The sequence below is a fragment of the Scatophagus argus genome, chromosome 14 (genome assembly GCF_020382885.2).
Source record: "Scatophagus argus isolate fScaArg1 chromosome 14, fScaArg1.pri, whole genome shotgun sequence".
Taxonomy (NCBI): domain Eukaryota; kingdom Metazoa; phylum Chordata; class Actinopteri; family Scatophagidae; genus Scatophagus; species Scatophagus argus.
This window is the reverse complement of record NC_058506.1, coordinates 1,260,060-1,287,926: the sequence shown is the minus strand read 5'-3', so window position 1 is coordinate 1,287,926 and position 27,867 is coordinate 1,260,060. Positions and strand designations below refer to the sequence as shown.

Below are 27,867 nucleotides of genomic sequence, written 5' to 3'. Positions count from 1 at the left end.
TTTCATGTGTGAAAAGCTACATAAAAGTTTGACTGAATTAAAAGTAAGTGGTGGAATGTCCATTTAAAACCTGCCTGTATGTGTATATGTGTGTATATATACAGTACATATATGTGTGTCTGTGTGTACGTATGGATATGTATAGATATGTATATGCGTTTGTGTTTAACTGTATCAACTATGACAAATGTATCAACTGAAACAATACAAATCAAAGAAGGCTGAAACGTCAAAGCAGTGTGCAGCCTTCCATTGGTTGAAACATAGCTGAGAACTACTTAACTAATACTGGCAGCTTTATAGGTGGGGTGAGGGACGAATATGTCTGCTGAATGACTGCTGACTGCCTGTAAGATTTTTTGAGACCTCTGTTCTGAGTCGTGAGTTTGAACCCAAATCCCTGTGATATGTCCACATTAACATTACGATAGGGTGGTGTCCCTTTAACAAGCTTAGTATCCGCTAGCCTGTGAGATAGACACACTTGTGGTTAAAGTCCTGGGATTTTTATGGAAAGTCAAGGAGTTGTCATTTTGGAATGAAATCTGGATCATGGCAGGATGCAGCAGGCAGAATTTTATTATTCCAGGCAAAGAGGGTTTTGAACAGCATTGCAAGATGCTTGTTTTTTTAAGCCACAGTGTCCAGCATAGAAACTTTATTGTCAGTATGTATGTACAGTGAAAGTTTGGTTGGCTCACCCTAGTGTGCTCACCACAATTTCACAGCCACCATTCATCACAACATTCAACATGCCCAACGTAACATACTTATGTCCAGGTATACTCTGAGCTCATCTTAAAACTTGGAAGAAATTGGCAACAAATGTCTTTGGTTTCACGGTGTTGGCATCTCCCAGTCTGGAATCAGTAGCAGCAGCAGTAGGTTTCCTCTGTCTCTCATTGAAATTTTCAATTTAATTTCAATTTATTTATTTATATAGCACCTTATACAATCAAAATTGTAGATGCTTTACAGAGACCCAGAGCCTGAAACCCCAAGCACGCAGATAGTGGCAAGGAAATACTCCCTTTTAACAGGAAGAAACCTTGAGCAGGACCCGGCTTTTCACTGTTGACACTGTTTTTTTTTGTTTTTGTTTTTTTTGTAGAATTAATAATTGTTGTGCCAGTGAGTTAACTGACAGCTTCAGAGATTCAGTTTCTAGAGCTAAGCGCATGTAGGACACAACATTGTTCCATTAGGTGTCACCTTTGTGCTTTGGTTCCCTTACAGGTAAGAACTTTCACTCAGGGGGCAGGTGTTAGTGGACGGAGGAGCACAAATAGTTTTCTGAATGTTAGCTAGGAGAACGCTGCATTGTTGCATTGTTGCATTTCACCAATGCAACAATGCAGCATTAATGGTGAGCAATAAATATTGCATCAAAGAAAAGAAGCAGAAATCAGACTCACTAGATATTGCTAAGTGGTGCAACAGCAAGAATGCCAGTTATTAATCTGTCCATGCAGACCCTCAGTTCAGGCTTAGCCGCAGCACACATTTAAATTACATACTGACACAGTTCACACTTAAATGCCATATCTTTATAGCCAAATGTTCCTTTATAACTGTTGTGTCTAGGATGTTGAAGAATGTGATTAATAGTTTTGAAAATCTACACAATGTGCACAATATTCGTTGGCCAATGCTGAGCCTTATAGATTAAATTCAGCTCAATTTTAACTTTTTCCTTAATGTTTTCTTAATCGTAGACTAATCAGTTAGTTTACGTTTAAGCTTAACTTAATTTTTCTAAGGATAATGGAAGAGGTTTGACTGTCAGTTGTGTCGCACAACTTAGCTCAATAGATGGAATATTCACAGAACACCGACATCCCTGGCATCAGTGCAAACTGGAGAACACACACCACTACCACATTATTAGCTCTTACTGTCAGTGTATGGTGGTGAAACTAGAGGCCTTTGTGTGTTTCACTCTTTGGATGAATTGTTGTTTTCAGAGGGATGTGCAGGGGCACTTTCATGTGGCAAAATTCATGTCACACTGAAAACCAATTCATTCAGCTTTTGAAGACAGAAAGTAATTATATATTGTATTTGTATTTTTTTTATTATTTAATTTTTATTATTATTATTATTATTATCATTTAAAGTGAAAAATGTAGTGGAACGTCACTGCTGAACACCAGTGGGATGAGTGGGTGATGCTGGTGTGAAATGAAATTTAAAATGTCACACTGACTCTATGATCATGGTCATGACTGATTACATAGCAGATAAACACACTGAAAAACACAGACAATAATTTCACTATTTCTATTCACTGTCAGAATTATTATATGGTGCTATAACTGTTATGAATTAGCAATCTGTAATTTAACAGAATTTTCCTTTCATTGTTTTCAAGAGATATTTCAGAATAATTTTCTGCTCTATGTTCATTAACTACTTACGTGGCACACAAGACCCAAACTTGTCTGGAAACTCTGATATCAGATCATCATTGATTCTGTCCTTCATCGGCCCGAGGATTATGACGGGTCTGGCATAATTAACTGGAAGGAAGACAGATGATACACCATATCTCTTAAAAAATTCTTTCAAAGACAACAGTTAAGCAACTTTAATTGTTTGAAAGTAAATGTTATAAAGCTTAGTATTATTTCATGTGCCGTGTGCACAGAGAAGGTTTAATTCCTGTTTGTGTGCAAAAATTTATTACAAGATATGTGTGTATTTATACAACAGAAATGTGAATAACAAGATGGGATAACTAGGTATGGACAATAGTGAACTAAAGTCAGTGTCACTCTTGCCAGCAGTTCCTTCCTATAGCACACAACACAATGTGACAGAGGCAAAGCGGCAAACTCACAGGTGTGGCACATTATGATGAAGATTAAACAACATTAACATTGTACAGCCACTCTAAAATGTGCAATTTTACCACAAAACACAATGTCACAGAAGCATCCTGGCTGCAGGAATGTCCACTAGAACTCTAGTGTTGCCTGTGAACTGAATGTTCATTTTTCTACCATAAGCCATCTCTGGTGACGTCAGAGAATTTGTCGGTGCATCCATCCGGCTACACAACTGCAAACAAGGACCTCCAAATCCAGCTTCCTCACCTGCCCAAAGGTCAAGACCAGCCAACCAGACTGCTGATGCAATAGTTGGTTGGCAAAACCAAGCTAACTACTGTTTGTCATTGTAGCTGACTTTAGTGGGCAAATGCTAACCTTCTATGGCATCTGGCACTGTGGAGATGTGTTATTAAATTAAAAATTTTTAAAACACATATCTGTAACCTTAGTCATGTGAATTTCATAGTTCTGTACTTAGAACATGTCTCTTTTTTTCAGATAAAACTGCATATTTTAGCACACCTGTACGGAAATCATGTTGCATAAGCAGCATCTTTATACGGCAAACCTAGGAACCCTAGGAAGTGGCTTACTTTCTTGCCGCAGCACAGGTTCATATGAGAGAATCACGTCCTCTTGACTCCCTGGTGGGGTACACAGGAAAACATATGGTATTTGAGAAAGTAATCATTACTGACATAAGCATGTATCACTCGGCTATTTTTAGTCTATATCTTACTAACATGTAAGGCATGTATACAGCTCATGCTAAATAAATCAATCACATTGTTAATGGTCCCATTTCAAACTGAACCAAATAATCAACCAAAGATTCATTCTCATTTAAATGAACATTATGACCTTCAGTTTAGTAGTTTCCCAAATTAATAAATTAAGCAACATGTGAAACTTCAGAAAATATGGCATAAAATGTAACAGGGGATTTAAAGATACTTTTAAAAAAAGTGATTTTTCAAATTTTTGTAACTTTACTGTACATACATTTAGCAAAACATTTGAGTTTTCTGTTATCAGGCAAGTGATGGGTTCAGAAAACAAAACATTTAAATTAAAAAAAGGAATCCCTGAATTCAAGAAAATCCTGATAATGCTAATCCTGCTTTCACTTAAATGATTTACTTAATTTTTCACTTAAATCAGCATGAAACTATGCACAGTAAATAACACCCTACAGCACAACTTACAAAGTGAACAACATAACTGTGACATGTTCCAAAAGCTGATTTCAAACTGACATGCTCATAAGCAAAGACAAAAAACATTATAGTTGTTTACGTTGGTGTCATGCAAACATGCTTTAAACATAATCAACATCTCTAGAAAGGCTTCAGTAGAGAATGCAAGTATTTTCAACAAAAAAAAGATGTCTGCTCAGTATGCATGCAAGGCCAAGATGTTCGGAACCACGTTGACAGTCCTGAGCTCTCACGATGGGTGTATAAATGGTTGTGAATCAGTACCATGCACCACAACAGCAACAATGGACTGGCTAGCATCAAACTATATAAAGCAAGAAGACAAGTTGACTTTAATCAGCCTCTTTCATGCATGATTAAAAGAATAAAACATCTATCATATTCTGACTACATTTTTGTCAGCCAAAACATTCACAATAAAAGGAAAAGACAGAGCTGTAATCTTGACTTTTATTGCTGTTAAATATACTATCAAACATAAAAAATAAACTGCATTTTGAAAGACGTCATGTCACCCATTGTGATAAAACAAAGACAAAGACAAAGAAGCTGAAACCCAAATTCCTTAACTGACTTAAGTGAACCTGCTCCACCTCTTCTGACCAAGTTAACATACCACAAACTGACCAACAAATGCAGCATGCGACGGAAGGTGTGGGAGGCAGGAGAGGGGGGGGATAAGGCAGAGATAAGGAATCATTTCTGGACCAACTTACTGAATGTCTTTGTACCATACCCATCATCACCTATCCCCAGGATATCCTATTGGCCATCCAGAGAGTGCCAAAACAGAAGAAAGAGAGGAAGGAGGACAGCCTGAACATGAGCGAAAGGTTCAAAGTAGGTAGGGGCTGTGGGCCTCAAGATCTGTCTCTGTTCACACACTGAGCCAGCAGGGGGGGTCAAACACAACATGATAAGCCAGCCTGCATGATCACTGAAGGGAAACTGGGTCGTACAATATCACCATATGGGGACATTTCACATGAAATAGAACAGCATTGACTTGGCTTCTCTCCTGCTGACTGATTAGCATCCAGGCCAGAACATCTCTGTGATCCAGCAGGGATAACAAAGAAAACAAAGACAACAGAAAATGAAAGTGAGAGGAGCAGGAAAGGCCTCCACAAAGCCTCTGTTTACCTGTAAATCAGCTGTCAGCTCTAGATGTGACCTACACTGACTCTCTGCACGGAAGAACATGCGTGTCTGTGAGCTTACTTACGGTCTGAATCACTGCCATCCTGCTCACCCTCTTTGTTCTTGTAGAATGGGAACTTTCGTGTAAAGATGAAATTCTTTTTACGTTTGTCATTGAATGACTGTGAAGGGAGAGAAAGCATGGGGCAAACAGGTATATCTGTCACGTTCATGCAGACAAAACAACTGCTTGCTGAAAGTGGGACATCAAGAAGTTCTTACAGTGAAAGGGGAGTATGCGTTTCTCCCAGGTTCCAAATTCATTTCAGTGTGATTTTGTTCTTTTCCTGTTCTTCTGTCTACTAATGAAGCTGTAGCATGAGCTATAAAAAGCTACACAGAACCCTGTCAGTGTAACAAACGTCTTGGGGAATACTTCTTGATGTGCCACAGCTGCATCAAATGAGGCATTTAAAGTAAAAGCAAGGTAAGAAAAGAGTTTTCATGCTATGAGAGAAGTAACAAACTGGGTTTAGTCATAGAAAAGATTCTCTTAAGCACACAGAAAAACACATGCAGTGATGGAAAGAAAGGATAGAACTCAAGAGGTTGAGGCTTCAAATAATGCATATGCTGACAAAATTCTGCTGCTGGCGTGTTATATTTGTACAGCTGCAGTTCTGAGAGCTTGATATGGACAGTCAAGCTCAAGTGCAGTGACAGTCCACACTTCAGACACAGTTCACAAGCTCGTGTTTGTTACTTCAACATGAAATGGACATTTACTATGCTTGTTTTAGCTTTAAAGCCGGTTGAATCTTGCATTTTTAAACTAGCTGTGTACATAAATATCTGTATAAACAATGAGACATAAAGGTACAAACGTAAAAGTATCTGTGAGTCATGAATGGACATCACACAGCGAGAACATCCCACAATGCATACGGCACAGTTACATTTGATTACACAGGAGGCCTGTAAAAATGTAAAAATGATCTTTTTCTTGCACACATGGTTTAGTTATATTCGAGCTACACTATGAATCTTCACATTAATGCAGTAAACTACCACTCTGCAGCTCCCATAAAGTCACTTACCCCTTTAGAATCAAATGACCCCGGCTTGGCATTGAATTTCACGGTCTTTAGACGTGCCCGCTCTTTCCTTTCCACCCTGCCGAGCAAAGAGTCATCTCAGTCATTAATCAAATAGATGAAATGAAATTACTCACGCTGACACTACGCTGAACTACAGAAAGTCCTGGCAACTCTGGGTGATGACAAGTCTCAAACTCTTGAAGTGTCTTAAAATGTTTATTCTCCCCAATCAATGTTGCAAATTATGTCTGTCGAGGAACAATAATATGTTATCAATAAACTATTAAATATATGCTTGCATGTATGGCTGGGCTTACCTTTACACAAATGTGTAGCATGAGACTGCTGATTGATTTGGTTTCATTGAAAGTAATTGTGATGAAAGCAAATGCAAATTTTTCTAGTGTACCAGCTCATATTTAGTGAAAGCATTTTTAACAAAGCGATAAAGTTTCTGGAACTGAATTTCTTATGCCACATCTTAAAAATGGATACGATCATACTTTAAAATGTTTTGTTGTCTTCTTTTTAAAAATCATTATTTTTTCCCTCCAAGAGGACACCAAAGGAGCTCCCAACACACTTTTCTTCTCTATCTAAACTATGTAGTTTGTTGAGGAATATTAATAAGTTGCTGTCTATGATTCCAAAGACATCCACTCTCAATCACAGGTGCCATAGACTAATGATTGTTCCCCCTCTAGGATTATCAATGTCATGACTCCGGTAAGACCAGAGGTGGAGGACAGTGCATTTATATTAACAAAGCTTGTACGAACTCTGTCATTGTTGAGAGACACTGCTCAGATAACCTTAAATTTCTCACGGTCAAATGTAGACATTTTAACTGCTGAGAGAGTTTACTTCCACCATTATAACAGCAACATATATCCCTCTGATGTTAATGCCAAGCTTGCAATGAACGAACTTCATGTGGCCATTAGCAAACTACAGACTGCTCACCCCAAGGCTGCATTTATCGGTGCGGGTGATTTTAATCACTCACACTACAGTGCTCCCCAAATTCCACCAGCATGTTTCCTGCCACACCAGAGGAAACGAAACCTTGGACCATGTATACTAAAACATAGCTGGGACCCCTCCATCAACACTAACACCACCACCACCTGGTCAGACCGTCATAAAACCTTTCTTTGTTTCTAACCCCAAGTATTCACCACTCATCCACCAGGTGAAGCCATCAGTGAGAACCATCAAAGTGTGGCAGGCAGCAAAAAGGCCAAGTACTACAAGTGCTACAAGCTAAAGGTAAAGGAACACTTCTCCAAATCCGACCCCCAACACGTGTGGCAGGGCATCCTGTCCATCAGTGACTACAAGCCCAGCAACCCCACCCTGACAGCCACAGATATCTCCTTCCTCACCAAACTAAATGACTTCTATGCTTGCATGCTTATTTTGACCGAGACAACAAGGAGATGGCTAACTAGGCCAGACTCTCTGCAGACCACCAGCCCCTCACCTCCACAGATGTTTATGCTGCACTGAGCCAGATCAACGCACGCAAGGCTGCTGGCCCAGACGGCATTCCTGGATGCTCAGGGCACGTGCTGGGCAGCTCACAGGGGTCTTCACGGACATTTTCAACCTGCTGTGCAAATATGACTCAAATCCACCTATCACTGCACTCTGTGCTCATACGTATGGATGATAACAATGCATATGCAAGAATGCTGCTTGTTGACCTCAGCTCAGCATTCAACACTGTCACCCCCTCCAAGTTAACCAAGAGATCTAGGCATCAACACCTCCCTCTGCAATTGGATACAGGACTTTCTGACCAACAGACCTCAGCAGGTTCGGTCAGGTCTGTGTGCTGAGCCCATTCCTCTACTCCCTCTTCACCCACAACTGCAGGCCCGTGCATGGCTCCAACACCATCATCAAATTTGCAGATGACACCACAGTGATTGGCCTCATCACTCACAATGATGAGATCCCCTAACGGGATGAGGTGCAGCACCTGGCCACATTGTGTGCTGACAACAACCTGCTGATTAACACGAGCAAGGAGCAACTAAGGAGCTCATTGTGGACTTTAAGAGAGAGAAAGGAGGCACACATGATCCCATCCACATCAATGGGATGTCTGTTGAACATGTCTCCAGCTTCAAGTTCCTAGGGACCTGCATCTCAGAGTTCCTGTCCTAGACGAACACCACCTGTAGCCTGGTCAAGAAAGCTCACCTGCTATGCGATAGAGAGCATCCTGACCAGCTAACCGCAAGGCACTACAGCAGGTGGTGAAAACTGCCAAACACACCACTGGGACTTCCAGCTATTGAGGACGTTGGGAGAAAACGCTGTCTACGTCGAGCTTGTAGCATTCTCAAGGACTCCTCCCACCTAGCCCATAGACTGTTTAATCTGCTGCCCTCCAGGAGGTGCTTCACAAGCTTCCAGACCAAGACCAGCAAACTCAGGAACATTTTTTTCCACACAGCTGTCTCCTTATTTCGTTACTGAACTCTGCCCTGCCCCCCACGTATCAATTTGTAAATCATGTTCATAGTTTCTGCTTATACTGTACATACATTTAATTGCACACATCCATCTGTTTAGTATGTTCATAGTACTTCAATCTGTATATTATGTCCATAGTGCATCCACCTGTATATTATGTTTAGAATATATCCAACCTGTATATTATGATTCATAATGTACATATTGCTTATTGCACTTCTGGTTAGATGCTAAAGTGCGTTGTCTTGTACTTGTACTAGACAACAAAACTTGTACATGTGTAATGACAATAAAGTTGAATCTAATCTAATCTAAATTCTCATAAATCACTGACAGGTGTCAGAATTTCCACAACCAGAAACAGATTTCTCCACTTCTCACCGTCTCTTGCTGGGGATGACACCCATTTCCTCACTGTCTCCATGTTGGGTGACACGGCGAGCCTGCCACCACTCATCATCGGAGGCGTTGATGACGTGGAGGATGTCCCCGTACCTGAAGCTGAGCCCTTGGCTGGGGAGGCCGCTGTCCTTTGACTTCTCATAGTCAAATAGTGCCCTTTTTGGTGGAGAACATCATGATTGTTGGGATTGGTCTTGTAAATATACTGAATTCCTACTTGTTCACTGTCATACCTCTATGTGGGGTCTTTTGCAATTTGGCAGAGAGAAACTAGAAGCACAGCTTTACCAGGTCAGAGAGAATAGCTGGTCTGATGGTCCATGGGGGTTTACTATAAAAAGAAATGCTCTTCTGTTTCAGTCATAGAGCTCAAATCTGGTTTTAGAGTAGGTGTGTGTTCAGTCTTTACATTTATTCAGTTTATACCCTGTATAAAGAAACCACATTATTCTTCTCACTATGAACTGTAAAAATGAAAACTTTGTTAGAAGGTTACAGTGCAGATATTGCATGGAAGGCATGGCATAGAATAGGCTGTTTATTTAAAAAACCAACCTCACATATAGCGATCTCTTTTGATTGGTTCTCAGGGATCCTGACCCCGAGCTCATGCTGTGGTTCATCATCTGTTCCCGCAGGTCATGGATTTTGGCCTCAAAACGCCCATACTCTGCAAAACAAGATTAGAATGAATCAAGACTGACAGCCAGGTCTGCATTCACAGTCCAGTATATCCTGGGAAAGAGGAGGTCGACATAAAACTGAAAGAAAAAATTATTTACTTGATTTCTTCATTATTCTCATTGTACAGTTAAATTAATGGAGATGATGATAAAGAAAGGAAGTGAGCTCAAAGAAAATTTCTACTCAAAATTTAGTATTGTATGTAGATTTCATCATGAGGTCTACATATAGTGGATATATGCAGTGTCTACGGTCATATTTCAGCACTGTGTTTTGCTATGTCTTCAAACTTACCCATTGAAACACTATATTCAATAATCTATAATCGTTCTACTAAAATATTGGATGCCTTTAGTTCTGTTTCACGTGGTCTGTGGGTGACCGCCAGTGTCTATATCCAGATTATTCTCCCCAGTCATTTAGAAGTACATGGCATACTATATGTAACGAACAGATTTTTGACATTAATTTGTTTTAATGATCTTTAGTCTACAGCCAAACTTGACTGTGACATAAACTGATATTCATGCAACAATTAATTACTATCATAATAATCACTACCTCAAGACATTAAGGAAAACCATCTACCAATGGACTGAGAACACATATGACTACAAACCATTTATGTTTTTCATTTACAGTGATGTACTTATGAAGCACTAGGATTTTCAGTCAGTGATGTGTGAAGTCACGAATGGGATTGCAGATGTCAGGATGTTAAATCTGTCACTCTGTTGATAAGTAGGCTTTTCCTTACAGTGCAATTACTATGGGAATGAAAAAAACTGCTAACTTGAGGCCAGTAAAGACATGTGACACATTCTGTCATGACACAACCTACCACTGACTACACAACCTGCATTCTAGAAATTAAAACAAGAAGAGATAAGGGAGATATTCTGTAAGGATAGCTGAAAATACTAAATATGTCATTCCTTGGATAACAGAGAAAGACATATTTAGTATTTCTAGCCATTACTACCACAATTCCATTAAACTCTTTCATGCATTCTCTGATACTTTCTCTTCTTCATAATCCTAAAGTTAAGCTACTAAAGAAGAAAAGGCCAATCGTCTCTGGCAAAATTCAGAATATGATTTTAAAAATTAATTTCTACATTTGTTACTTTTAATTTAACTTCCTCTCATTTTTATGCCCATTTTACTCCAAAATAGGTCTCACATACCTGTCTGCATGTTCACCTTGATGTTATATCTTCTACTGCTGTCATCTTTTTCCTATACTGTCTTTCTCTCGTGCTCCTTCTCACTGATGTCTACACACAGTCCAATCCTGTGCTGAGAGCAGCGCTAAGTAGAGAAGGGAGAACACCTCTCTCTCTCCTGTGGATGCTTGTAAGCAGCAGGGGCGGAGACGAGTGCAAACAGACTCACCAAACAGTGCGTGTTTGTTTTATCAGTCAGATTTTCTAGACAACTCCCCTGCATGTACAAATATCTGATCACGCAGTACTTACGTCATAAATCTGAAACTAAGAGATACCTAAGGGAAAAAGTTCCTTCCTGGTCTTGTTTTGCAGTGGGAATTGTATACTGTATATCTCATGTGCAATTTATGTGACTTAAGCCTTCTCATGTATCTGAAATTTACAAACTGGCAAAGTTCCTGCAGTTCTATGACCGTGATATCAACATCTTGACATCCTGAAGCCTCTGCCTGCTCTTCTCCCATGTCTCTGAAGGTAGTCCTCTTGAAATCCTATGTAGGTGTAGACTGCTTCTTAAAACATTGACCAGCCTCTTGACATTTACCTCTTGTAAAGCACAACAACATTTGTCCTTTAAAAGGGCATGTCATATAAATCTGTTAAAGTTTACATTTATCACTGCAGTGCAATCCAGCCATGCATCCAGTATGGATTTTGATTAATTTGTTGACTTTAGATGCTCACAGCTGGTACCACTCCAAGACAATGGACGTGAACATTTTTTCCTGGTTGAAAGCAACGACAACTTACATTTGCTAAAGAATGAACAGTAATGCCTCTTTCCAGAGACAGTATCCTAGTCATTTGGAATAATCCAAAGACAACACTGAAATAAGCTTTTACCTCTGGAAACCAGGTCCCCCCACCCCCCCCAAAAAAACCACTGACAGCTAAATCGAACATTAAACACAGGTATAGATAGAACTGTTAATACAGTTGTTACAATTAATACTTTTTTAAAGCCATCAGACAGAGCTGCAGTGCATTAATAAGTAATAACCTCCTCAAACACAGCATACTGAGAAAGCGCACATCATTTAAATACATTTTAAAAGAGGAAGAGGACAGGACAGTGTTAAGAGGGTCACGACCTGGGAACACAGGAACAAAAGGTTAAGTCAGGAGGGTTTAAAAAAGTGCATGTGCAGAGGAGGAGTGAAGGTCAAACAGGCTGGCAGAGGAAAGGATGAAACGTGCTTCAGTGGATCAAATGCCTGGTGCAGACTGTCTGTGATCACATTCACTCAGTGACTCTCACATAGCCGAGCCCTGGTGAATGATGCTAAAGCTCAGAGCAGCCACAGGTGCCAACGGCACAAACCTGGTGCAGGAGAATGGGCCCGTCGAGGCGAACATAGAGCAAGTTCTGATGAGTAAGAAGAGAAAGTTGTTGTTAGTCCTAGAGGGATTTAGAGTCCAGAAAGTCAGCACTAAGGTGTCACCTCAGAAGGGGACACAGAAACGAGTTGGATAAGTGAGATGGGAGCATTCCATTAAACAGAATTCTTTGTCATCATTAAACTCAGACTCTTGGCTACAGAGGGCTTCAGACTGAACTTAATGCCAAGTCACATAGCTTCTGATCTTACTGATCTTCTGAGCTTCTGATCTAACATACTGATCTTTGCCACACTACTGCAGAGTCTCTGAACTATAAAATTTGCACCATCTCTCAAGATCTTAAAAATAGATCAAGTTTGAAAAGCAACAACCATCTAACAACAAGACCACACTCTTGAGACAGTTGTTGGCTCAGGTATGGCTGATATTCGTAAATTAAGAAATGGATAAAGAAACCTGGACTCAACAGATAAAGCAAGTCAAGTCAACAAATGATAGATACATTTTAGGCCCACCACAGCTCTTGGTACAAAGCTCTGGATAGTTTGTGACTTTGGCACCTCTGAGACACTGGGAGGTCTCTGGCTATGAGTCACTGTCTCTACAGCTCTGGAGTAGATACTCTGCTGCTGACCTTAATCAGAGGAGGCATGATGTCCACTAACCAGTCAAAACTGTCTGATCCACTCCATGTTAACTTACAGAAGGTTGGCAGACAGTCTTTTGAAGATTTCAATTAGCATGAACATGGGCTATTACAATTTACAATTACTTGCTGATGCTAGAGAACAAAGAAAACACAAAACAATTTCAAACAAACAGAATGTTGCTCATCCAATTAGATGATATAATTACTTCCAAGAAAAGGTTAAGTTGTATGGCTAGCATCAGTGAACACCCTTTTTTTTTTCCTTAGGCAGAATATTTTTCATGCTACATAAATCTGGTGAAGGTGACTGGTGAATCGTTCACAGCATGGAAGCAGAGCTGTTTGATAGACCAGCACAACACAGCCTCTTGTTAATATGTTTAACAGTGAAATTGGCGCAAATATTTTAAACATAAATTCCACATGAAGGGCTGTCTTGCAAGTTTACATAAGAATCGCAAAGGTACAGAATGTAAACATCACAATATTCTTGTAAGTTTTTACATAGTTTGCCTTCTCTCTAAGATACTATCTACACATATTGCTTTTAATTCTAATTTTAATTATTTATTTCACAATATGTGAAAATAAAATTCTGTTGTGTTTTATTATGACGGTTCAACAGAGCTTTCATACTTAGAAGTGTTTGGTAGTGATGCGTGAATAGTAAGCAAAGAAACATAACAGAGACATCACTTGACCTGATTACAACCAAATCACTAAGGCCTACTGAAATATTGCAGTGTGTACATTTGTCCTGCTAAGCAGGATGCTTATACCACAGGGGTCATGTGCATGTACAGCAACTTGTTTATGCTGACTCACCTTCTGGTCTGTACTGGGCAATGATGGTAACCACCTGTCCAGCTCCTTTCAGTGCTGCTGCTGCTTGTTCATGTGTCGCTCCTCGTAGGTCAATGCCATTTACCTGTTTTAATAACAAGGAACATTCACAGAATTTTTTTTGTGAGATGTGGCACAATGAAATATACACAAATGAGTAATACTTTATTTCACACCAGTACAAATACATGGTATCTTTTAAATGGAGAGAAACCACAAGTACTTAGTAATTTTAATTTATTAGTCGATTTTATATTTATTTAACAAATCCATGTATTCTTTGCATCTTTCATCTTTCTCACTTTAATTGCAAGAGCTGCTGCTGAAAAAATTAGAAAACGGAAAAAAATCTGTTTTCCTTTACTTAAGAATATTTTCACACAGTTTTATATTTTTCTGTCTCTGACACATGTCTCTCATTGGTGTGCTGTCCTTCAGTGTTAGGACCACTGCCGTAGTGACAAAAGACCAGAGTCAGGTGGAAAAAGAGCCACAATAGATATGTACATGTGTATAGATATAGGATAATTTCTGGACAACTGGTGGGAAGAGTAAAAAGTAAGTTACTGTTAGATTTTGAAATCAGGCCACTGTTTTAACTGGTTGCAAGAAAGAGTGAGATGCTGACTGGATGCAGTAAAACAGCTGTCCTCCTGATAAATCGTGAGCTCCATAAGTGCTGTCTGTAAATACATATTTCACAAGCTAAAAGTTATTTCTCTGTCCTCTGTTCTGTCAGCTTTACAACTACAGCTTTTAGGTTTGGTGTTCAAATGTTCCACTGTGTAAGCTGCAGTGACATTACTGTGGAGCACATGGAAATATTTAATTTACTGAAAGCTGCTTCTCTAATCATTAAAGTAAATTATTAAAAAAAAACAACCAAACAACCAAAAACAGAGCATTTGATTTATTGATTGCTGTTGACGTGTGTGTCAAGAACAATTAACTGTAGGTTTAATTTTAAGGCCACAATTGAAATTGTTCTTTGCATACTATAGACACACATATATTTGACTTCACCTGGTTTTGTTCCCATGAACTTTATTTCTGACCCATAATGTGGACATTTTCTCATTGTATGGACATTGTTAGGACTGATCAACATATGTGCAACTTTACTACAAACTCGCATCATTTATTTATTTGCTTGTTGTGTTTCTAGTTTGTTGTTTCTGTTTATTTTCATGTTGTCTTCACTGAAACATTTCTCAATAATGAAATACTTTTTACTGTTTTTCATTATTGACTGACCAATGATCTTTTCAAGTCAAAATGTTAGAAACAGTTAAAATGCTTGTCACAGCTGAGTTCAAATTGATGTGCCAATAAAGCTTGTTTTGTCAGAAGCAATTCCTTTGAGTTTCTGATTGCCAAAAATATGACTAAAATTATTTACACAATTTTTTTATTTTCTGTGGATCAACTCATTGATAAATTAATTAATCCTTTTGATCATAATGGATGGCTTGTTTTGCATGATAAATCCAGGAAAAGACAGAACAGTACAAGAGACTAGTTTAGTCTACATAACCATGTTTATCACAAAAGGTGAAAAAGTCACTGCTGGTTTGGGAATTTAATTCTAATCTAAATCTAAGCCTTACCCACGTCCATGTGATTATTTAGAGCAGATAAAACAATGCTTACTAGTAAGCACCACAGACAGAATAATATTAGAGAAGTGAATTTAAAAAAGACCCGGTTGTTAGTGGACCCAGAAATGAATCTAGGCCAGTGGGATTGTTACACTCTCTGTCAATAAGCGGAGAACACACAGGTTTAACAAGAATCAACCTCTTTACAAGCTGAGGGAAACTTGCTGAAATGCAGCTGCCCAGTCTTGATCAATTAGTTTGCAGCTTTCAGTGATCACTTCTGATGTAAAGAGTTTTTTTTTATCATGTAACAAGCAAGCAGATTGTTTACTTTTGTATGTAAGGAGCTTTTAAGTTATTAAGGGCCTGTTATACTGATTTTCAACACATGAAACAAAACAAGATAAATCTTAGAAGTAGGCTATCGTTTTGATAAACACATTGTTGCATTTAACATCTTACGGATTCAGTTCGACTCTCCTAAATTCCCACTGCCCTCTACCCACGGGCCACCAGTTGTATAGGTCTGCTACAAAATCAGGCTGAGGTGGCTCACTCACCGATAAGATCTGGTCACCTCGCCTTAGCTCTCCACTCAGGTCTGCAGGCCCTCCGGCCAGGATGAAGGAGACAAAGATGCCCTCACCATCTTCACCACCAACGATGTTGAAACCCAGGCCTGTAGTGCCTTTGTGGAGCACGACTTTCCTGGGTTCCCTATACAGACAGTTCAGATAGTACATCAGTTCAGGGGAGTCAGTGGATTTCAGCATCTTCAGCTTGCGTGATGGAGGACAGAGAAGATCGCACAATGCGTCGACAAAAGCTTCAGTGATGCTTTGCTCAGGAAAAGGAACTCTAAGTCTACTGGAGCTCCACAGGGGGATGGTGCTCTACTTAGAATCGCTTGTCCCCAATTCAGTGCTGACGGAAAAAGAAGCTTGTCACATGCTAAAACACACACTGGCTTGCTTTCTCTCTCTATACATGCCTGGGATGTGTACAAAAATACGCTGAAGAACACTACTTCCAGAGGGTTGTTGTAACATTTTCAGGACACAAAGTCAAATTGAGATATATTTTAGGCCAGAGATTAATTTAAAACATTTTTAATTAAAGCCATCTCATATGAAAATGTTTAGAGCTGAATGACTACTTGCCGTGTACATGGACAGACTACAGTAGGCAAGAGTAAAACCTACCATGTGAAGACAGAGATCAGTTAAACAGGAATAATATCTTACAAACTTGACAACACTGAAATCCGACTGTTTTATTGGGATTTGCCCACCATATTCAGTATCAAGTGACACCTGACATATCCAAAAGCAAGCAACTCGATACCCTTCATGGGGACAACCAAGCACAGGGATGTCATCATGATTGCAAACAACATGCTGCCATCTGCTGGTGGATTCATAAACTATAGGAGCATAAAGAAGCAAAGTCACATAATTTTTTACTTCAGGTCATTTTCCTTTAGGCTTTTCGAATGAAGCACTGATTTAAGTGTCTCTTGTTTTTCAGAGGGATCAATTATATGTCAAGCGGTACACCAACTGCCCATACAGTATTTCACTGTCAACAAAGACAGCCTTTCATTTGCAGTCATATGAAGAAACATCCGACTTTTACTGTGTTAACAGAGACTCGATTAGATTTGAAGCAAGTGTTATGAACACATCATGCTTTATGTTGAACTATAACATATCTGTAGCAGTAAGTGACAGCACCCTCTCTATGAACCTTGAAAAGAGGCTGAATAATATTATTCCCAACAAAATACTGTTTTGCATACATTCAGGCAATTCTAACGGAGTACAGATACCATGATTCCAGTCTTCCCTCTGCAATTTTCAACCATCTTTGCAACCCTACATTTTTCATGACAAAAAATGTCTTCTGATCATGCGACAATGCAGGTTTGATGCCCTAACAGAATGAGTTGACATTTTGTCAATTAGATTAAATAGATCAGAGTTTTCAGAAAGCTGCTGTGGGGCAGACAAAAGGATCATTCATGCAAAGGGACTTGATGTTGAGAGAGATGTGTTTCTAATTTGTGTACGTATATCATACCAAGCACAATATCTGTTAATAAATTCTTGGAAACAAGCGTTCTGTGGTTTGTTGTGTTATTATCACTTAATCAACCCCCTACAGTAAATGCATGATTAATCATAGATGGAACATTATAAATAATAAATTATGAGTGAAAGTGAAAAATAAAAGTTTGGTGATTTAACTTCATCTTGTTGACATTTCCGTATGCAACCTGAGATTTACGTAACGATCTGTGAGTGGATTTGTACAACTGAACAAAAACAAAGTTATTTTCTTGAATTAAATCAGTTTAACAAGGAAAAGTTTAGATTTAGCTTCTCTGTTTAGCAAACTATCACTTTTTTGAGCACCAGAGTGCAAATTCTTTGCAGTTTCCAGGTTGTTTTACAGTATGAATTATATTACTAGAGCCACTGTGTATAATGAGATTCTCCATTAAGGTAAAGGCAAACTAGTGAATGACATCACTTAAAAGAGATAACATATAGCCGCACTATTTTCTATGCCATTTTTGAAATCTAATAATTTTTGTTAGAAAAGTGACAGAAGTTTTAAAGGTAAGAAACTCAAAAAGCAGCATTGTTTCTTTAGCGATGTGGCCAAGTGACCGATTATATATTAATATATTGTATTGGTAAAACCATACGAAAGAAGCAGTATTTTACATCGCTGTCAAACAGATATTTCAAGCAGTTACATCTGCATGCAAATCTTCACCAGATAGGGTGAATGATCTACTTTTTGTTTCAAAACTGCATATTTTTATTCCTCTCATCTGTCATGCGATTTCTCCTTCTAGATTGTTTGGAGCTGTCTGTCTTCTCTCCAGTATAATAAAACTAAATGGCACTCTACTTTTCGTGGCAACTCACACCGAAACAATCTAGAAAAATAAATAGCACTACAGGTTTTGACAGTGGAGTGAACTGTCCTTTTAATCTTTGATAAAATGTTTTTTGATAAAATAATCAGAACAAAATCAAACCACAACATCAGTTGTATAAATAGAGGAACAGAAGAACAAAAATGATCTATGAAGGGATGGCTTATCCAGCACTGAAAAATCTCCACTACGAAAAGGGTTTTTAAAGGTGGCTGCTCATCTAATTAAACACCACAGTTGATTTTAAGCTCAGCTAGGCTTTGCCAAGAGCTCAGCTCAGCTTAGCCACTGAATGACTCAATCTTACAGCTGTCAATAAAGGCTCCACATCCCATGACCCATCAGTTGCCTGCAGTCCCAGACATGTGATTCACATGTTGGACATATTGCATATTGGATGTTATAAGACAAATACACTGCAAACTCTTTTTAAGTTCATTCACATGTGACTAAAATGAATCTGTCAAGGAACTGTGCTACCACAGTAACTTATTATTAGCTATATATAACTTATTATATCATTATTATTATTAGCTGAACAAAGCCGGTTTTAAGGATAAAAGAAGTAAAAAAAAACACGTATTCACGAACTGATCTTACATATCATACATACATAACAGAATTAATTTATTCTAGTTTTGTTAATTATGTACAAACAGAGAGGTTAAGCTCTGTGTTTGTACAGAGAGGTGGAATGTTGTTCAGTTTAGGTACTGGCAGCAGGTTAAAGATCAAGCTCGCAACAGCCTCTGCAGTATCACATGTATGCCCATAGCAATGACTTTCCATTTGTATTCACCAAACAGGACATCTTTGCTCACTCCAACATTATTTATCTCTCCTATGATGTTGAAAAATGATTCAAAGTTTTTAAGATAAACACCTGAAGATTTGTAATTTGTAATTCAACACCTATCATACAGTGCATCCAATAGATCTCACAAAGCAGGCCAAGCATCAGCCAGTAAGTACTTTAAAAACTATGTAGGTAGCAGCACAAAACAAGTACTTTAAAAAGAATGTGGTGGCACAGAGGACTTAAGGACTGAATCATGTTATGAATGTTTGACTATAAAAATAAGATATCTGTTTTTTGCTATTCATATTTCATTTATTTTATCTGCTTATATGTCGTAGTCTTTTGTGTTTTGTGTGTTTTTGTCCAACTTTAAGACACAAGTTCCTATTTTTATGAACAATAAAATTAGTTATAATATATATATTGTATATATGCACACTTTTCAGGCACAGGATGATATTGTAGGATCAGCAGTATCAAAGTGTGCAGCTGTGCAGGCCAAATAATTGGACTTTACTTTTCCTGAATGAGCCAAGATGCACATGAGATGGAAAATAAGAAAATGAACAAAACTTTTTACTTTTCTTTTCTTTTTTAATGTGGAAAAATATTTTAATAATTCATTCATTATTAATCATCTTATGATTTCATATATACATCTAATGATTTTTGAATAAACATGAATGATATTAGAGCTGCTTTTGATACTGTTATTTGTGTTTCCACAGACAGTTTGCCTTATGTACAGTGTTGCAAACACACCATAATATTAATATTACTACACTGTAGCTATACATTAAAGTTTTGTTCACATTAATCCACAATCCATAATTGTAATCCAGTACTGTATTAAACTTTATTATCAAAAGGACCATTCTGCACAATGAGTGCTTGTGGTACTTAAAGTGTACCCATGTTGGCTCTAATATTTTTATACTTTTATTTGAGTAAAATTTTCAAAGCATGACTTTTAATAGTAACACAGTATTTCTATATTGCTACTTTTACTTACTCAAAGTAAGAGATTTAAGTTTCCACTGGATAAAACTGGCAATGTGTTGGTGGTACATAAGGATAGCAGGCTGAAGAGAGAATGAAATGAAGGCAAAAAGGCATGCTAGCTCGAGAAAACAACAACAAGACATGGTTGCTGGGGGCTCAAAGGAGGTAACAAGCAACTGAATGCATAAGAGAAAACTAGTGGTTATGATGGACGACATGGTAACATGGCAAGCCATTCAAATGGTCGGTTGGGACACAGTGGTGGAGCAAAGAGTGGTGATGATGGTAGCGGTGGAAAGTACCTGATGAAGTCCGAGTCAGGGAACAGGCTTAAGTGATAGTTTGGGAGGGGGGCAGAGTGGAGGAGGCTTTTGTCGCACTCCAGTGGAAAATAGTGTCGGGGGGAGGGTGCTTTGTCACATAGTTTGTTCACAGTGCTGTAAACTGGCTCAGGAGGCCTACAGTGGAGTGAGAGACAAGAGCAGAGAGATTAGTGTCCAGAGACAGAGTTGGGTATGGTGGGTTGGATAAGCAAAGACGATGGAGGCACATGAATGAAAGACAGGAAGAGTGATAAAAATAAAGCGATGTAGAGAGGGCAGGTGGGAGTACTGGTATATGACATAAAGGCTATCTGGTTCTTGTGGATGAAAGCACAAACGTCAGAGAGTTGGAATGTTTTGCACATTAAAATGGGAAAAGCACTCCAGCTAATTCATTTACTGTTATAAATTTATTTAACAATTGACTATCCAACAACAGACATAATGATATTATGGCTACTGCTAACAACTATTTTAATAATCAACTGTCTGAATTATTCTTTTGATATAATCATAATTAATTGTTCATAAGAAATGACTAAACATACTGAAGAAAATTTTACACAGACCCACAGTGCTGTGTTCAAATAATTTTTCTTCCCCTGAACACTAGTTTAAATTCCAAAAATATTAAATTTACAATGGGGAAAAAGTTCAGTGAAAAAATCCTCATATTTGAGAAACTGGAACCAAAGAATGTCACTCCTTGCTTCATAACTTACTTAAGTGACTAATCGCTAATTAAAATTGGCAACAATTCAAGCGATGGCACTGATTAATCAACAACTGCGATTGTTTCAGCGCTGGCTAACATGTCACATGATAGTGTTATTAACATTAATTGATTTTGGGACACAGTGAAGCATTCGATATTGGAAATTGTTAATTACTTATGATTATTTTGTACATAGTGCATTTATATTAAAGCCCAATTATGTAATTTAAGCAAAACCTTAATCCCTGTGGCCATATGAGGTAATGATAAATGCTAAAACTTAATGTCATGCCAGCAGAAGTATTAAAGAGTGTCAGTTAATATCCCAACCTTGCTAACATTAGCTGTCATAAGCTACTGTTCTGCCAGATCAAGCAAAACAATAGGAAAATCATATCCATGGTAAAGTCGACAGAGCAAGGATGACTTTTATTGCTTTTCATTTCAACTATTTACCTGTAAGAGAAGGTGTTTTGTATTCTTATTTTAATGTGTTAGATTGCTTTGCCTGATGAGTCTGCTATTAGAGACACTTTAAGAACAAACTTTTAATTAATTAATTTCAATTTATTTATATAGCACCTTATACAATCAAAATTGTCTCTAGATGCTTTACAGAGACCCAGAGCCTGAACCCCCGAGCAAGCAGACAGTGGCAAGGAAAAACTCCCTTTTAACAGGAAGAAACCTTGAGCAGGACCCGGCTTGCAAGGAAGAACTATCCTGCTGATAGTCGGTCGGGTGAACTTTTTAAACTTTTTAACTTCCTCAGTGGTGGCCAACTTATTTGGATAGGAAATAATCTACATTTTGTAAAAATAAGTTTAGATGACAATCTATGAGGAGAAAGATTTAAACTAAACTCAGATTTGCTTCAAAACATTTAGTCAGAAATTAAATTAAAACAAAATTAAAAGGGGGCTCATGCCTAAAAAGAAATAAAACATCATGAAAAAATTTCTATTACCAGTGAGTCTTTGCAACAGAAAAACTTGGTTAAACTTGACAATATGGTTAAGAAAAATGTGATTAAGTTACTTAGGAATAAATGAGCAATGACTGAATAATTAATACATCTTGAGTAGTTCCTAAATAACTGATTAGAGGACTGTATAGCAGATATCGTTGTGATCAGACATCTCCTTTATGATCATAAACAAGGTCAACCAAAACAAGGTCATGAGTTGTACAGAGAATTACAGAAAATTCAAGAGAAGCTCAGAATTTATTTTTAAACTTCGGGGATAACAAAGTGGATTTTTCTTCATGAACTGTTTTTAATTAATTGTGAATCACACAGAGCGACACAAACTAGTAACAATTCATTCATTAATAATTACTTAATGATAAGTTACTCTTTTTGTGCCCCCCTCAAGAAAAGCAATACCTCATACTATATAGCTAATAAAGGGTCCTTTTGTAACAATCATCCATGTGAAGTCTGTTTTCAAGTAATTCACCATCATCTACTATATAGTCCTCAAATCAGGGTTATTCAAGAACTACGTATGAAGGACGATTCATTTGCCAATAGCTCATTCCTCGCTTGTTTCTCAGTAACTGCTTCCATTTTTTCTGTTCAAGTGTTACCAAAATGTGTAATGACAAAACATGCGAGACAACTGACCACAATAAATCTCACCTCAACTGGAAATGCTGGGAATCAAACCTGTGGCTCTCTCCATCATCTAGCGAGGGATTTCTAATAGGATGGAAAATTGAACTTTTGATAATCAACCACTGATAACTCCATTTTAGCATAATGTCTATGTAATGTTTTTTTTTTATACATTAAAATAATGAACAAAGAAACACTTGGACGCATGCCACATAGAAAGCACGAGACAAGTGAAAACAAAACAAAAAAAAGCCATGTCCTTGAACGCACTGAAGTGATCATCCATGTCAGGGATTTACCGCCATCAACAACATCATCACGCAACATCATAGTGTGTTAGCTCAAAAACAGCATGCCTGCATGGAGAGGCAGCACTAATCTGCTGCACACAATCTGCAAATTTATATCGTTGGTTAAACATTCAGTGAACACTCACTATGTGCATGTTTGCTGTTTGTGACCTGATGTGGATTCAAGTGTGTTAATTGGAGCATGCAGTGAATACAAGTGTATGGAAAGAAATCATGTACGTATGATGTGTGTGTTTGACACACACATATCATGGACTGTACTGCATGTGTAGTCTGTTGATGTGAGGCTGGTAGTCACACTACTATTAGAGACAAGGTTATAGATGATGGATATGTTGTGGGTGTCGATGTAGGTTCTCAGTAATCCAGGTCGTGGTAATTGAAGTGCTAGAAGTGAAGGCAACCGGATATCTTAGGTTGTTGAAGATGTTTCACTTCTCATCCGAAAGGCTGAGACTGAATGGGAGAATCCAGCTATTTAAATTAGGAAACACAGAAAACAACACCAAACTTCAACCACTGATGAACAGAATAGACGGAAAAACGTTGTTGTTCCCTATGTGGTGGGGTTGCCTGAGAAACTCAGAAGGGTTTTTTTCAAAGCACAACATCTTGACTCACTTCAAACCCAGCAATACCTTCAGGCAAAGACTGGTCCATCCAAAAGACAAAACACCTACAGACGAACTAAACAACGTGGTATATGCAGTGAAATGCAGAGAGGATTACTCAGACCTTTACATAGGGGAAGCTAAAGAACCACTCCACAGACCCATGGCACAGCACAGGAGAGTCAGCTCATCCGGACAGGACTCGGCTGTATATCCGCATCTCAAAGATAAGGCACACACCTTTGAGGACTCTAATGTTCACATTTTAGACAAAGAAGATCGAAAGGTGTGAAAGAGGCCATCTATGTCCAGATAAAACATCCATCATTGAACAGAGGTGGTGGTTTACGACACCAACTTTAAGCCACCTGTAGTGCAGCCTTGAGAGCCCTCCCCAGACGGTTTGACCCCCATTTGCACCATCCCTCCCATGGCACGAAGTATCAACGACCCTCAAGGCCACCTCCAAGGTGACAACCCCACTAGGGGTAGACCAGAGGTTTTTCCCCATCGATCTCAAAGCTGAAGAAGCCTTTCAGATTAAAGGTGAAACGTCTTCAACAACCAGGTTGCCTTCACTTCTGGCACTTCAACCAATATGTTGCGGGTCTTGCCTACACAATAGTCCATGCACACAGACACACCATCATCTGGAATAGTCTTGTGATGTCACACTTTGGCATACTGCCACCTACACATTCCTCTCCTCCTCATCCATCTCCTGCTTTCTTTCCCTCTCATTGACCACACTGTTGTGTGCTTGCATCCAGATCAAAGATTTAAACATTTTCACCAAGCAACTCTGTCCTCTCTTGCTGACTGTAGGCAATGTAGACCTATAGCTCACTGGTACCATCATATTAACAGCTGCACCTAATCACACACTACACTTCTTTTTGACTGTTAAGCATCTCAAGAAATAGGTGACACTCACTAAAGCCTAAAATAAAGAGCTAAGAGATACTGTGGGCTTACCCTCCACTGCATCTGTGAGCTGCCCTTTAGATGAGGGTGTTTCACATGACAAAGTGGGCCGTAATATCAGTGAAAGTTTTAAAGTAAGATTAAAGGTATCCAACAGAACAAGGTCAGTTCATCTGCTTGAACAGTGTTTTTTTGTCAACAGGAATGACAAGAAACTTGAGGCATGTTAAAGATCAGAAATCAGGAATAGCGATTATGTCTTACCTGGAGCTCAGGTGCTCAAAATGCACCCAGAACCAAATCTTTTATACCAGCTATTATTATATTTTCATTCTTGAATTCTGTGCATGTACCAAGTATTAATAATGACCAACTGGTGAGATGCAGAAGCCAGAGAGGTCTGGACAGTTGGCTTAATTTCTCTTGCTGAATCATTCATACTGCAATGACCTGAGTTGAGGCAGCCAGTCAGTCCAGATCAGACCAGAATGCAGTGACCTTGTAAGGACCTATAGGTGCCATTTAGAGTCTGGAAGGGGACTGTACAGTTGGCCTGTGGAGGTGCAGTTCATCTCTCTTTTCTTTTATTCATTAGCCTTTAACTCTGACAAAGTTAGGTTTTGGAGTTTGGATGCCTGAATGTACAGAAACTTCATGCACTTCTGAACTTAACCATAAGACAAATGTAATGCCATGCAGCAGACAGAGAGTATCTGAATGTCAATGTCAAAGAAAACAACAGCATCCAAAACACAGTGCTGTTCCAAAGGCTATCTGAAGAAAACAAGTGGAGATCATCTGAAATAGCTACTACTTAAAGATGGATTTTCAAACAAGAGGAAACAACATGCTGAGTAACATAAGAATTCGGACAGCAACACCTGGCCCAACATTTGGAAAAAAGCTGGAAACCCTAAACACTACCACTCTTGCTTTCCTATCTGGGTTATTTTGTCTTCCTTTCAGTAAAGCACCTCCTTGAGCTGCTTAACGCCACTCGCCTTTGTAGCCTTTGCACAGTTTGTTCTAAATGCATGTAGAGAACGCAGTTGAACACGAGTGACACAAGCTGCTGTCAGAGTGCTACACTTTGGATCAGCAAGGCAATCTCAAAGGCCATTAGGGATGCACCTTGGCCAAGAGCAAACAGTAAACCTCTTAACTCTGAAGAGAATGGAGGACTAATCCTTCACTCAACAAAGCTTAGCATAGGGGTCCTTCAGTTATCCTCTGAAATGAGCTTTTGTTATCACTCTGCTGCAGTATTCCTCAACCAGTCTTCATTTTGCAAATGGAACTTGACAACACAATTTACTTCACAGCATGCAACAGTGACCTAATATAAAATGTAAATGTTGGTATTCATTTGTTGATTGTGATATATACCACATATTATCTATATGTGTGTGTGCATATCTATCAATCTATCTTTATCTATATCTATATCTATCTATATCTATATATAAAGATAGGGATCTATATATAGATACCGATATATGGGTGAAGTGAATAAAATTAATCACATGTTTACAGTGTAATGTTCTATGAGGAAAATAATCACATGGCTTGGAACACAACAACATCAAAACAAAATGTAAGTAACACTGTTCTGTTGTGTTTAATTATAAAATAACTGATGGTCCAATGGTTTCCAGGTGTGCGTCACAATAGCACTAAACAACATGTCATCCGTTAGCAAATAATATGGAAACATTCAGCCGCAAAGACAGCACAGCACAACAGAAATACGGACTAGAGCAGACCAGTGGTTTTCAAATTGCTTTCTCTGGAGATATTCTTTTTTATAAACATTTGTTTTAGTAAATGTGATCACAATATAATATAGCCAGATCTCCTTTTTAAGGTATTTTTGAAAAACACTGCAGGGAAAATTTGACACAGACTTGTGAGGTTTTTTTTCATTTTTAGTTAGTCAGTCAGGACAAGGAGGACACAGGAGGAGTTGGGTGGACAACACTTCTACCTGTAGTTCTAGTAGTCTGATAGGAATGGAGGTAATTACCGTAAGAAGGAAAAACCATCCAACCTGTTTATATCCTCTTCCCCCAGTAAGTGCTTAGGGAGGGGGGAATAACTCCCAGGGGAGATGGGGGGGAGACCAGACTTGTACTCCAGAGTGCCACTGTTGACGGGGGAAGAGATATGATTTTCCATAGCTGGAGAGAAAGCTGGGGAGGAAGAGCAAGAAAGAATAAAGTGGAAGCTGGAAAAACAGCAGTGCATATTGCCAAAAGTACTCCTGCATTTTTAATTTTCAATATCTTGTATTCCAAGTCAGTTTCAAACTGCAGTGATTTGGGACTAAATCAGGTTAGATTATTGTTTTTTCGAGTGAGTGACAATTCAAAACATTTAAAATATAGTGTGTAGTCAACGGCCCTAGTGCACAGCTTCAAAAGAACTGCATATGTATAACTTGACAGTGAATATAAAGAGAGCGTTAGGAAATGTTTTTACAGTAACAAATGTCGGCAGAAGTGTGTATGAAGTATGCTCGCAGTCCAGAGAGCAAATGAAAGAGATTTATCAGAATACTTTATTGATCCCTGGGGGAAGTGTAATGAATTCTCACCTCATTCTGCAGGTCTGGAAATTTTTAATTCTTTTAGCTCGCTGATTAGCTTGAATGACATTTACTATTTTGTTCAGTCTCAGCACTCTCATCAACCCCATTTTTAGCAACAGCAGCTGCTTTTAACAAAAAAGCTCTTATCCACTGTACACTACCTGTTCAGGAGCACCAAACAGATGACAGAGCGAGTGTAAGACTAGCTGGTGCACACAGTGGCACATTTAGCACCTAAAGAGCCAGATATTTTTGGCAGCAGTTGGAGGAGACCTGAGCTAAAATAGAGAGAGTAGTAGAAGTATGAGAGTATGAGGACTTTCATTGGACATTAGTCAGGTGGACAAAAACATGACGTCAAATTCATATTGATGCCGTTCTGTTTATGCTGGAAACATTAAGTAATTGTTTACTATTATGTGATAAGAAATTCACAGTCATGCTCTCACACAGATATCATGTGTAATAAGAAGGCCATACATGAATAATTGAAATATACTCTCTGCTGACTGCTT

The 27,867-nt window shown here is 38.5% G+C and overlaps 1 protein-coding gene across 24 annotated transcripts in view; it reads right to left on the bottom strand.

The window, feature by feature from the left end:
* dlg2 (discs, large homolog 2 (Drosophila)) overlaps positions 1-27,867 on the bottom strand; it is a 174,311-nt gene that overhangs the window by 5,195 nt on the left and 141,249 nt on the right. For 12 of the 24 annotated variants that reach the window (XM_046409776.1, XM_046409777.1, XM_046409778.1 and 9 more), the window contains 12 exons: positions 26,789-26,954; positions 22,944-23,003; positions 20,566-20,721; positions 16,076-16,232; positions 13,900-14,002; positions 12,406-12,450; positions 9,727-9,841; positions 9,151-9,327; positions 6,286-6,361; positions 5,274-5,370; positions 3,425-3,475; positions 2,418-2,519 (listed from right to left, as the gene is read on the bottom strand). In XM_046409776.1, the coding sequence (XP_046265732.1) occupies positions 2,418-2,519; positions 3,425-3,475; positions 5,274-5,370; positions 6,286-6,361; positions 9,151-9,327; positions 9,727-9,841; positions 12,406-12,450; positions 13,900-14,002; positions 16,076-16,232; positions 20,566-20,721; positions 22,944-23,003; positions 26,789-26,954 (1,305 nt within the window). Of the gene's footprint in view, positions 1-2,417; positions 2,520-3,424; positions 3,476-4,764; positions 5,371-6,285; positions 6,362-9,150; positions 9,328-9,726; positions 9,842-11,042; positions 13,879-13,899; positions 14,003-16,075; positions 16,233-20,565; positions 20,722-22,943; positions 23,004-26,788; positions 26,955-27,867 lie in introns of those variants that run through there. The other 12 variants (XM_046409781.1, XM_046409799.1, XM_046409800.1 and 9 more) reach the window with 10 other exon arrangements.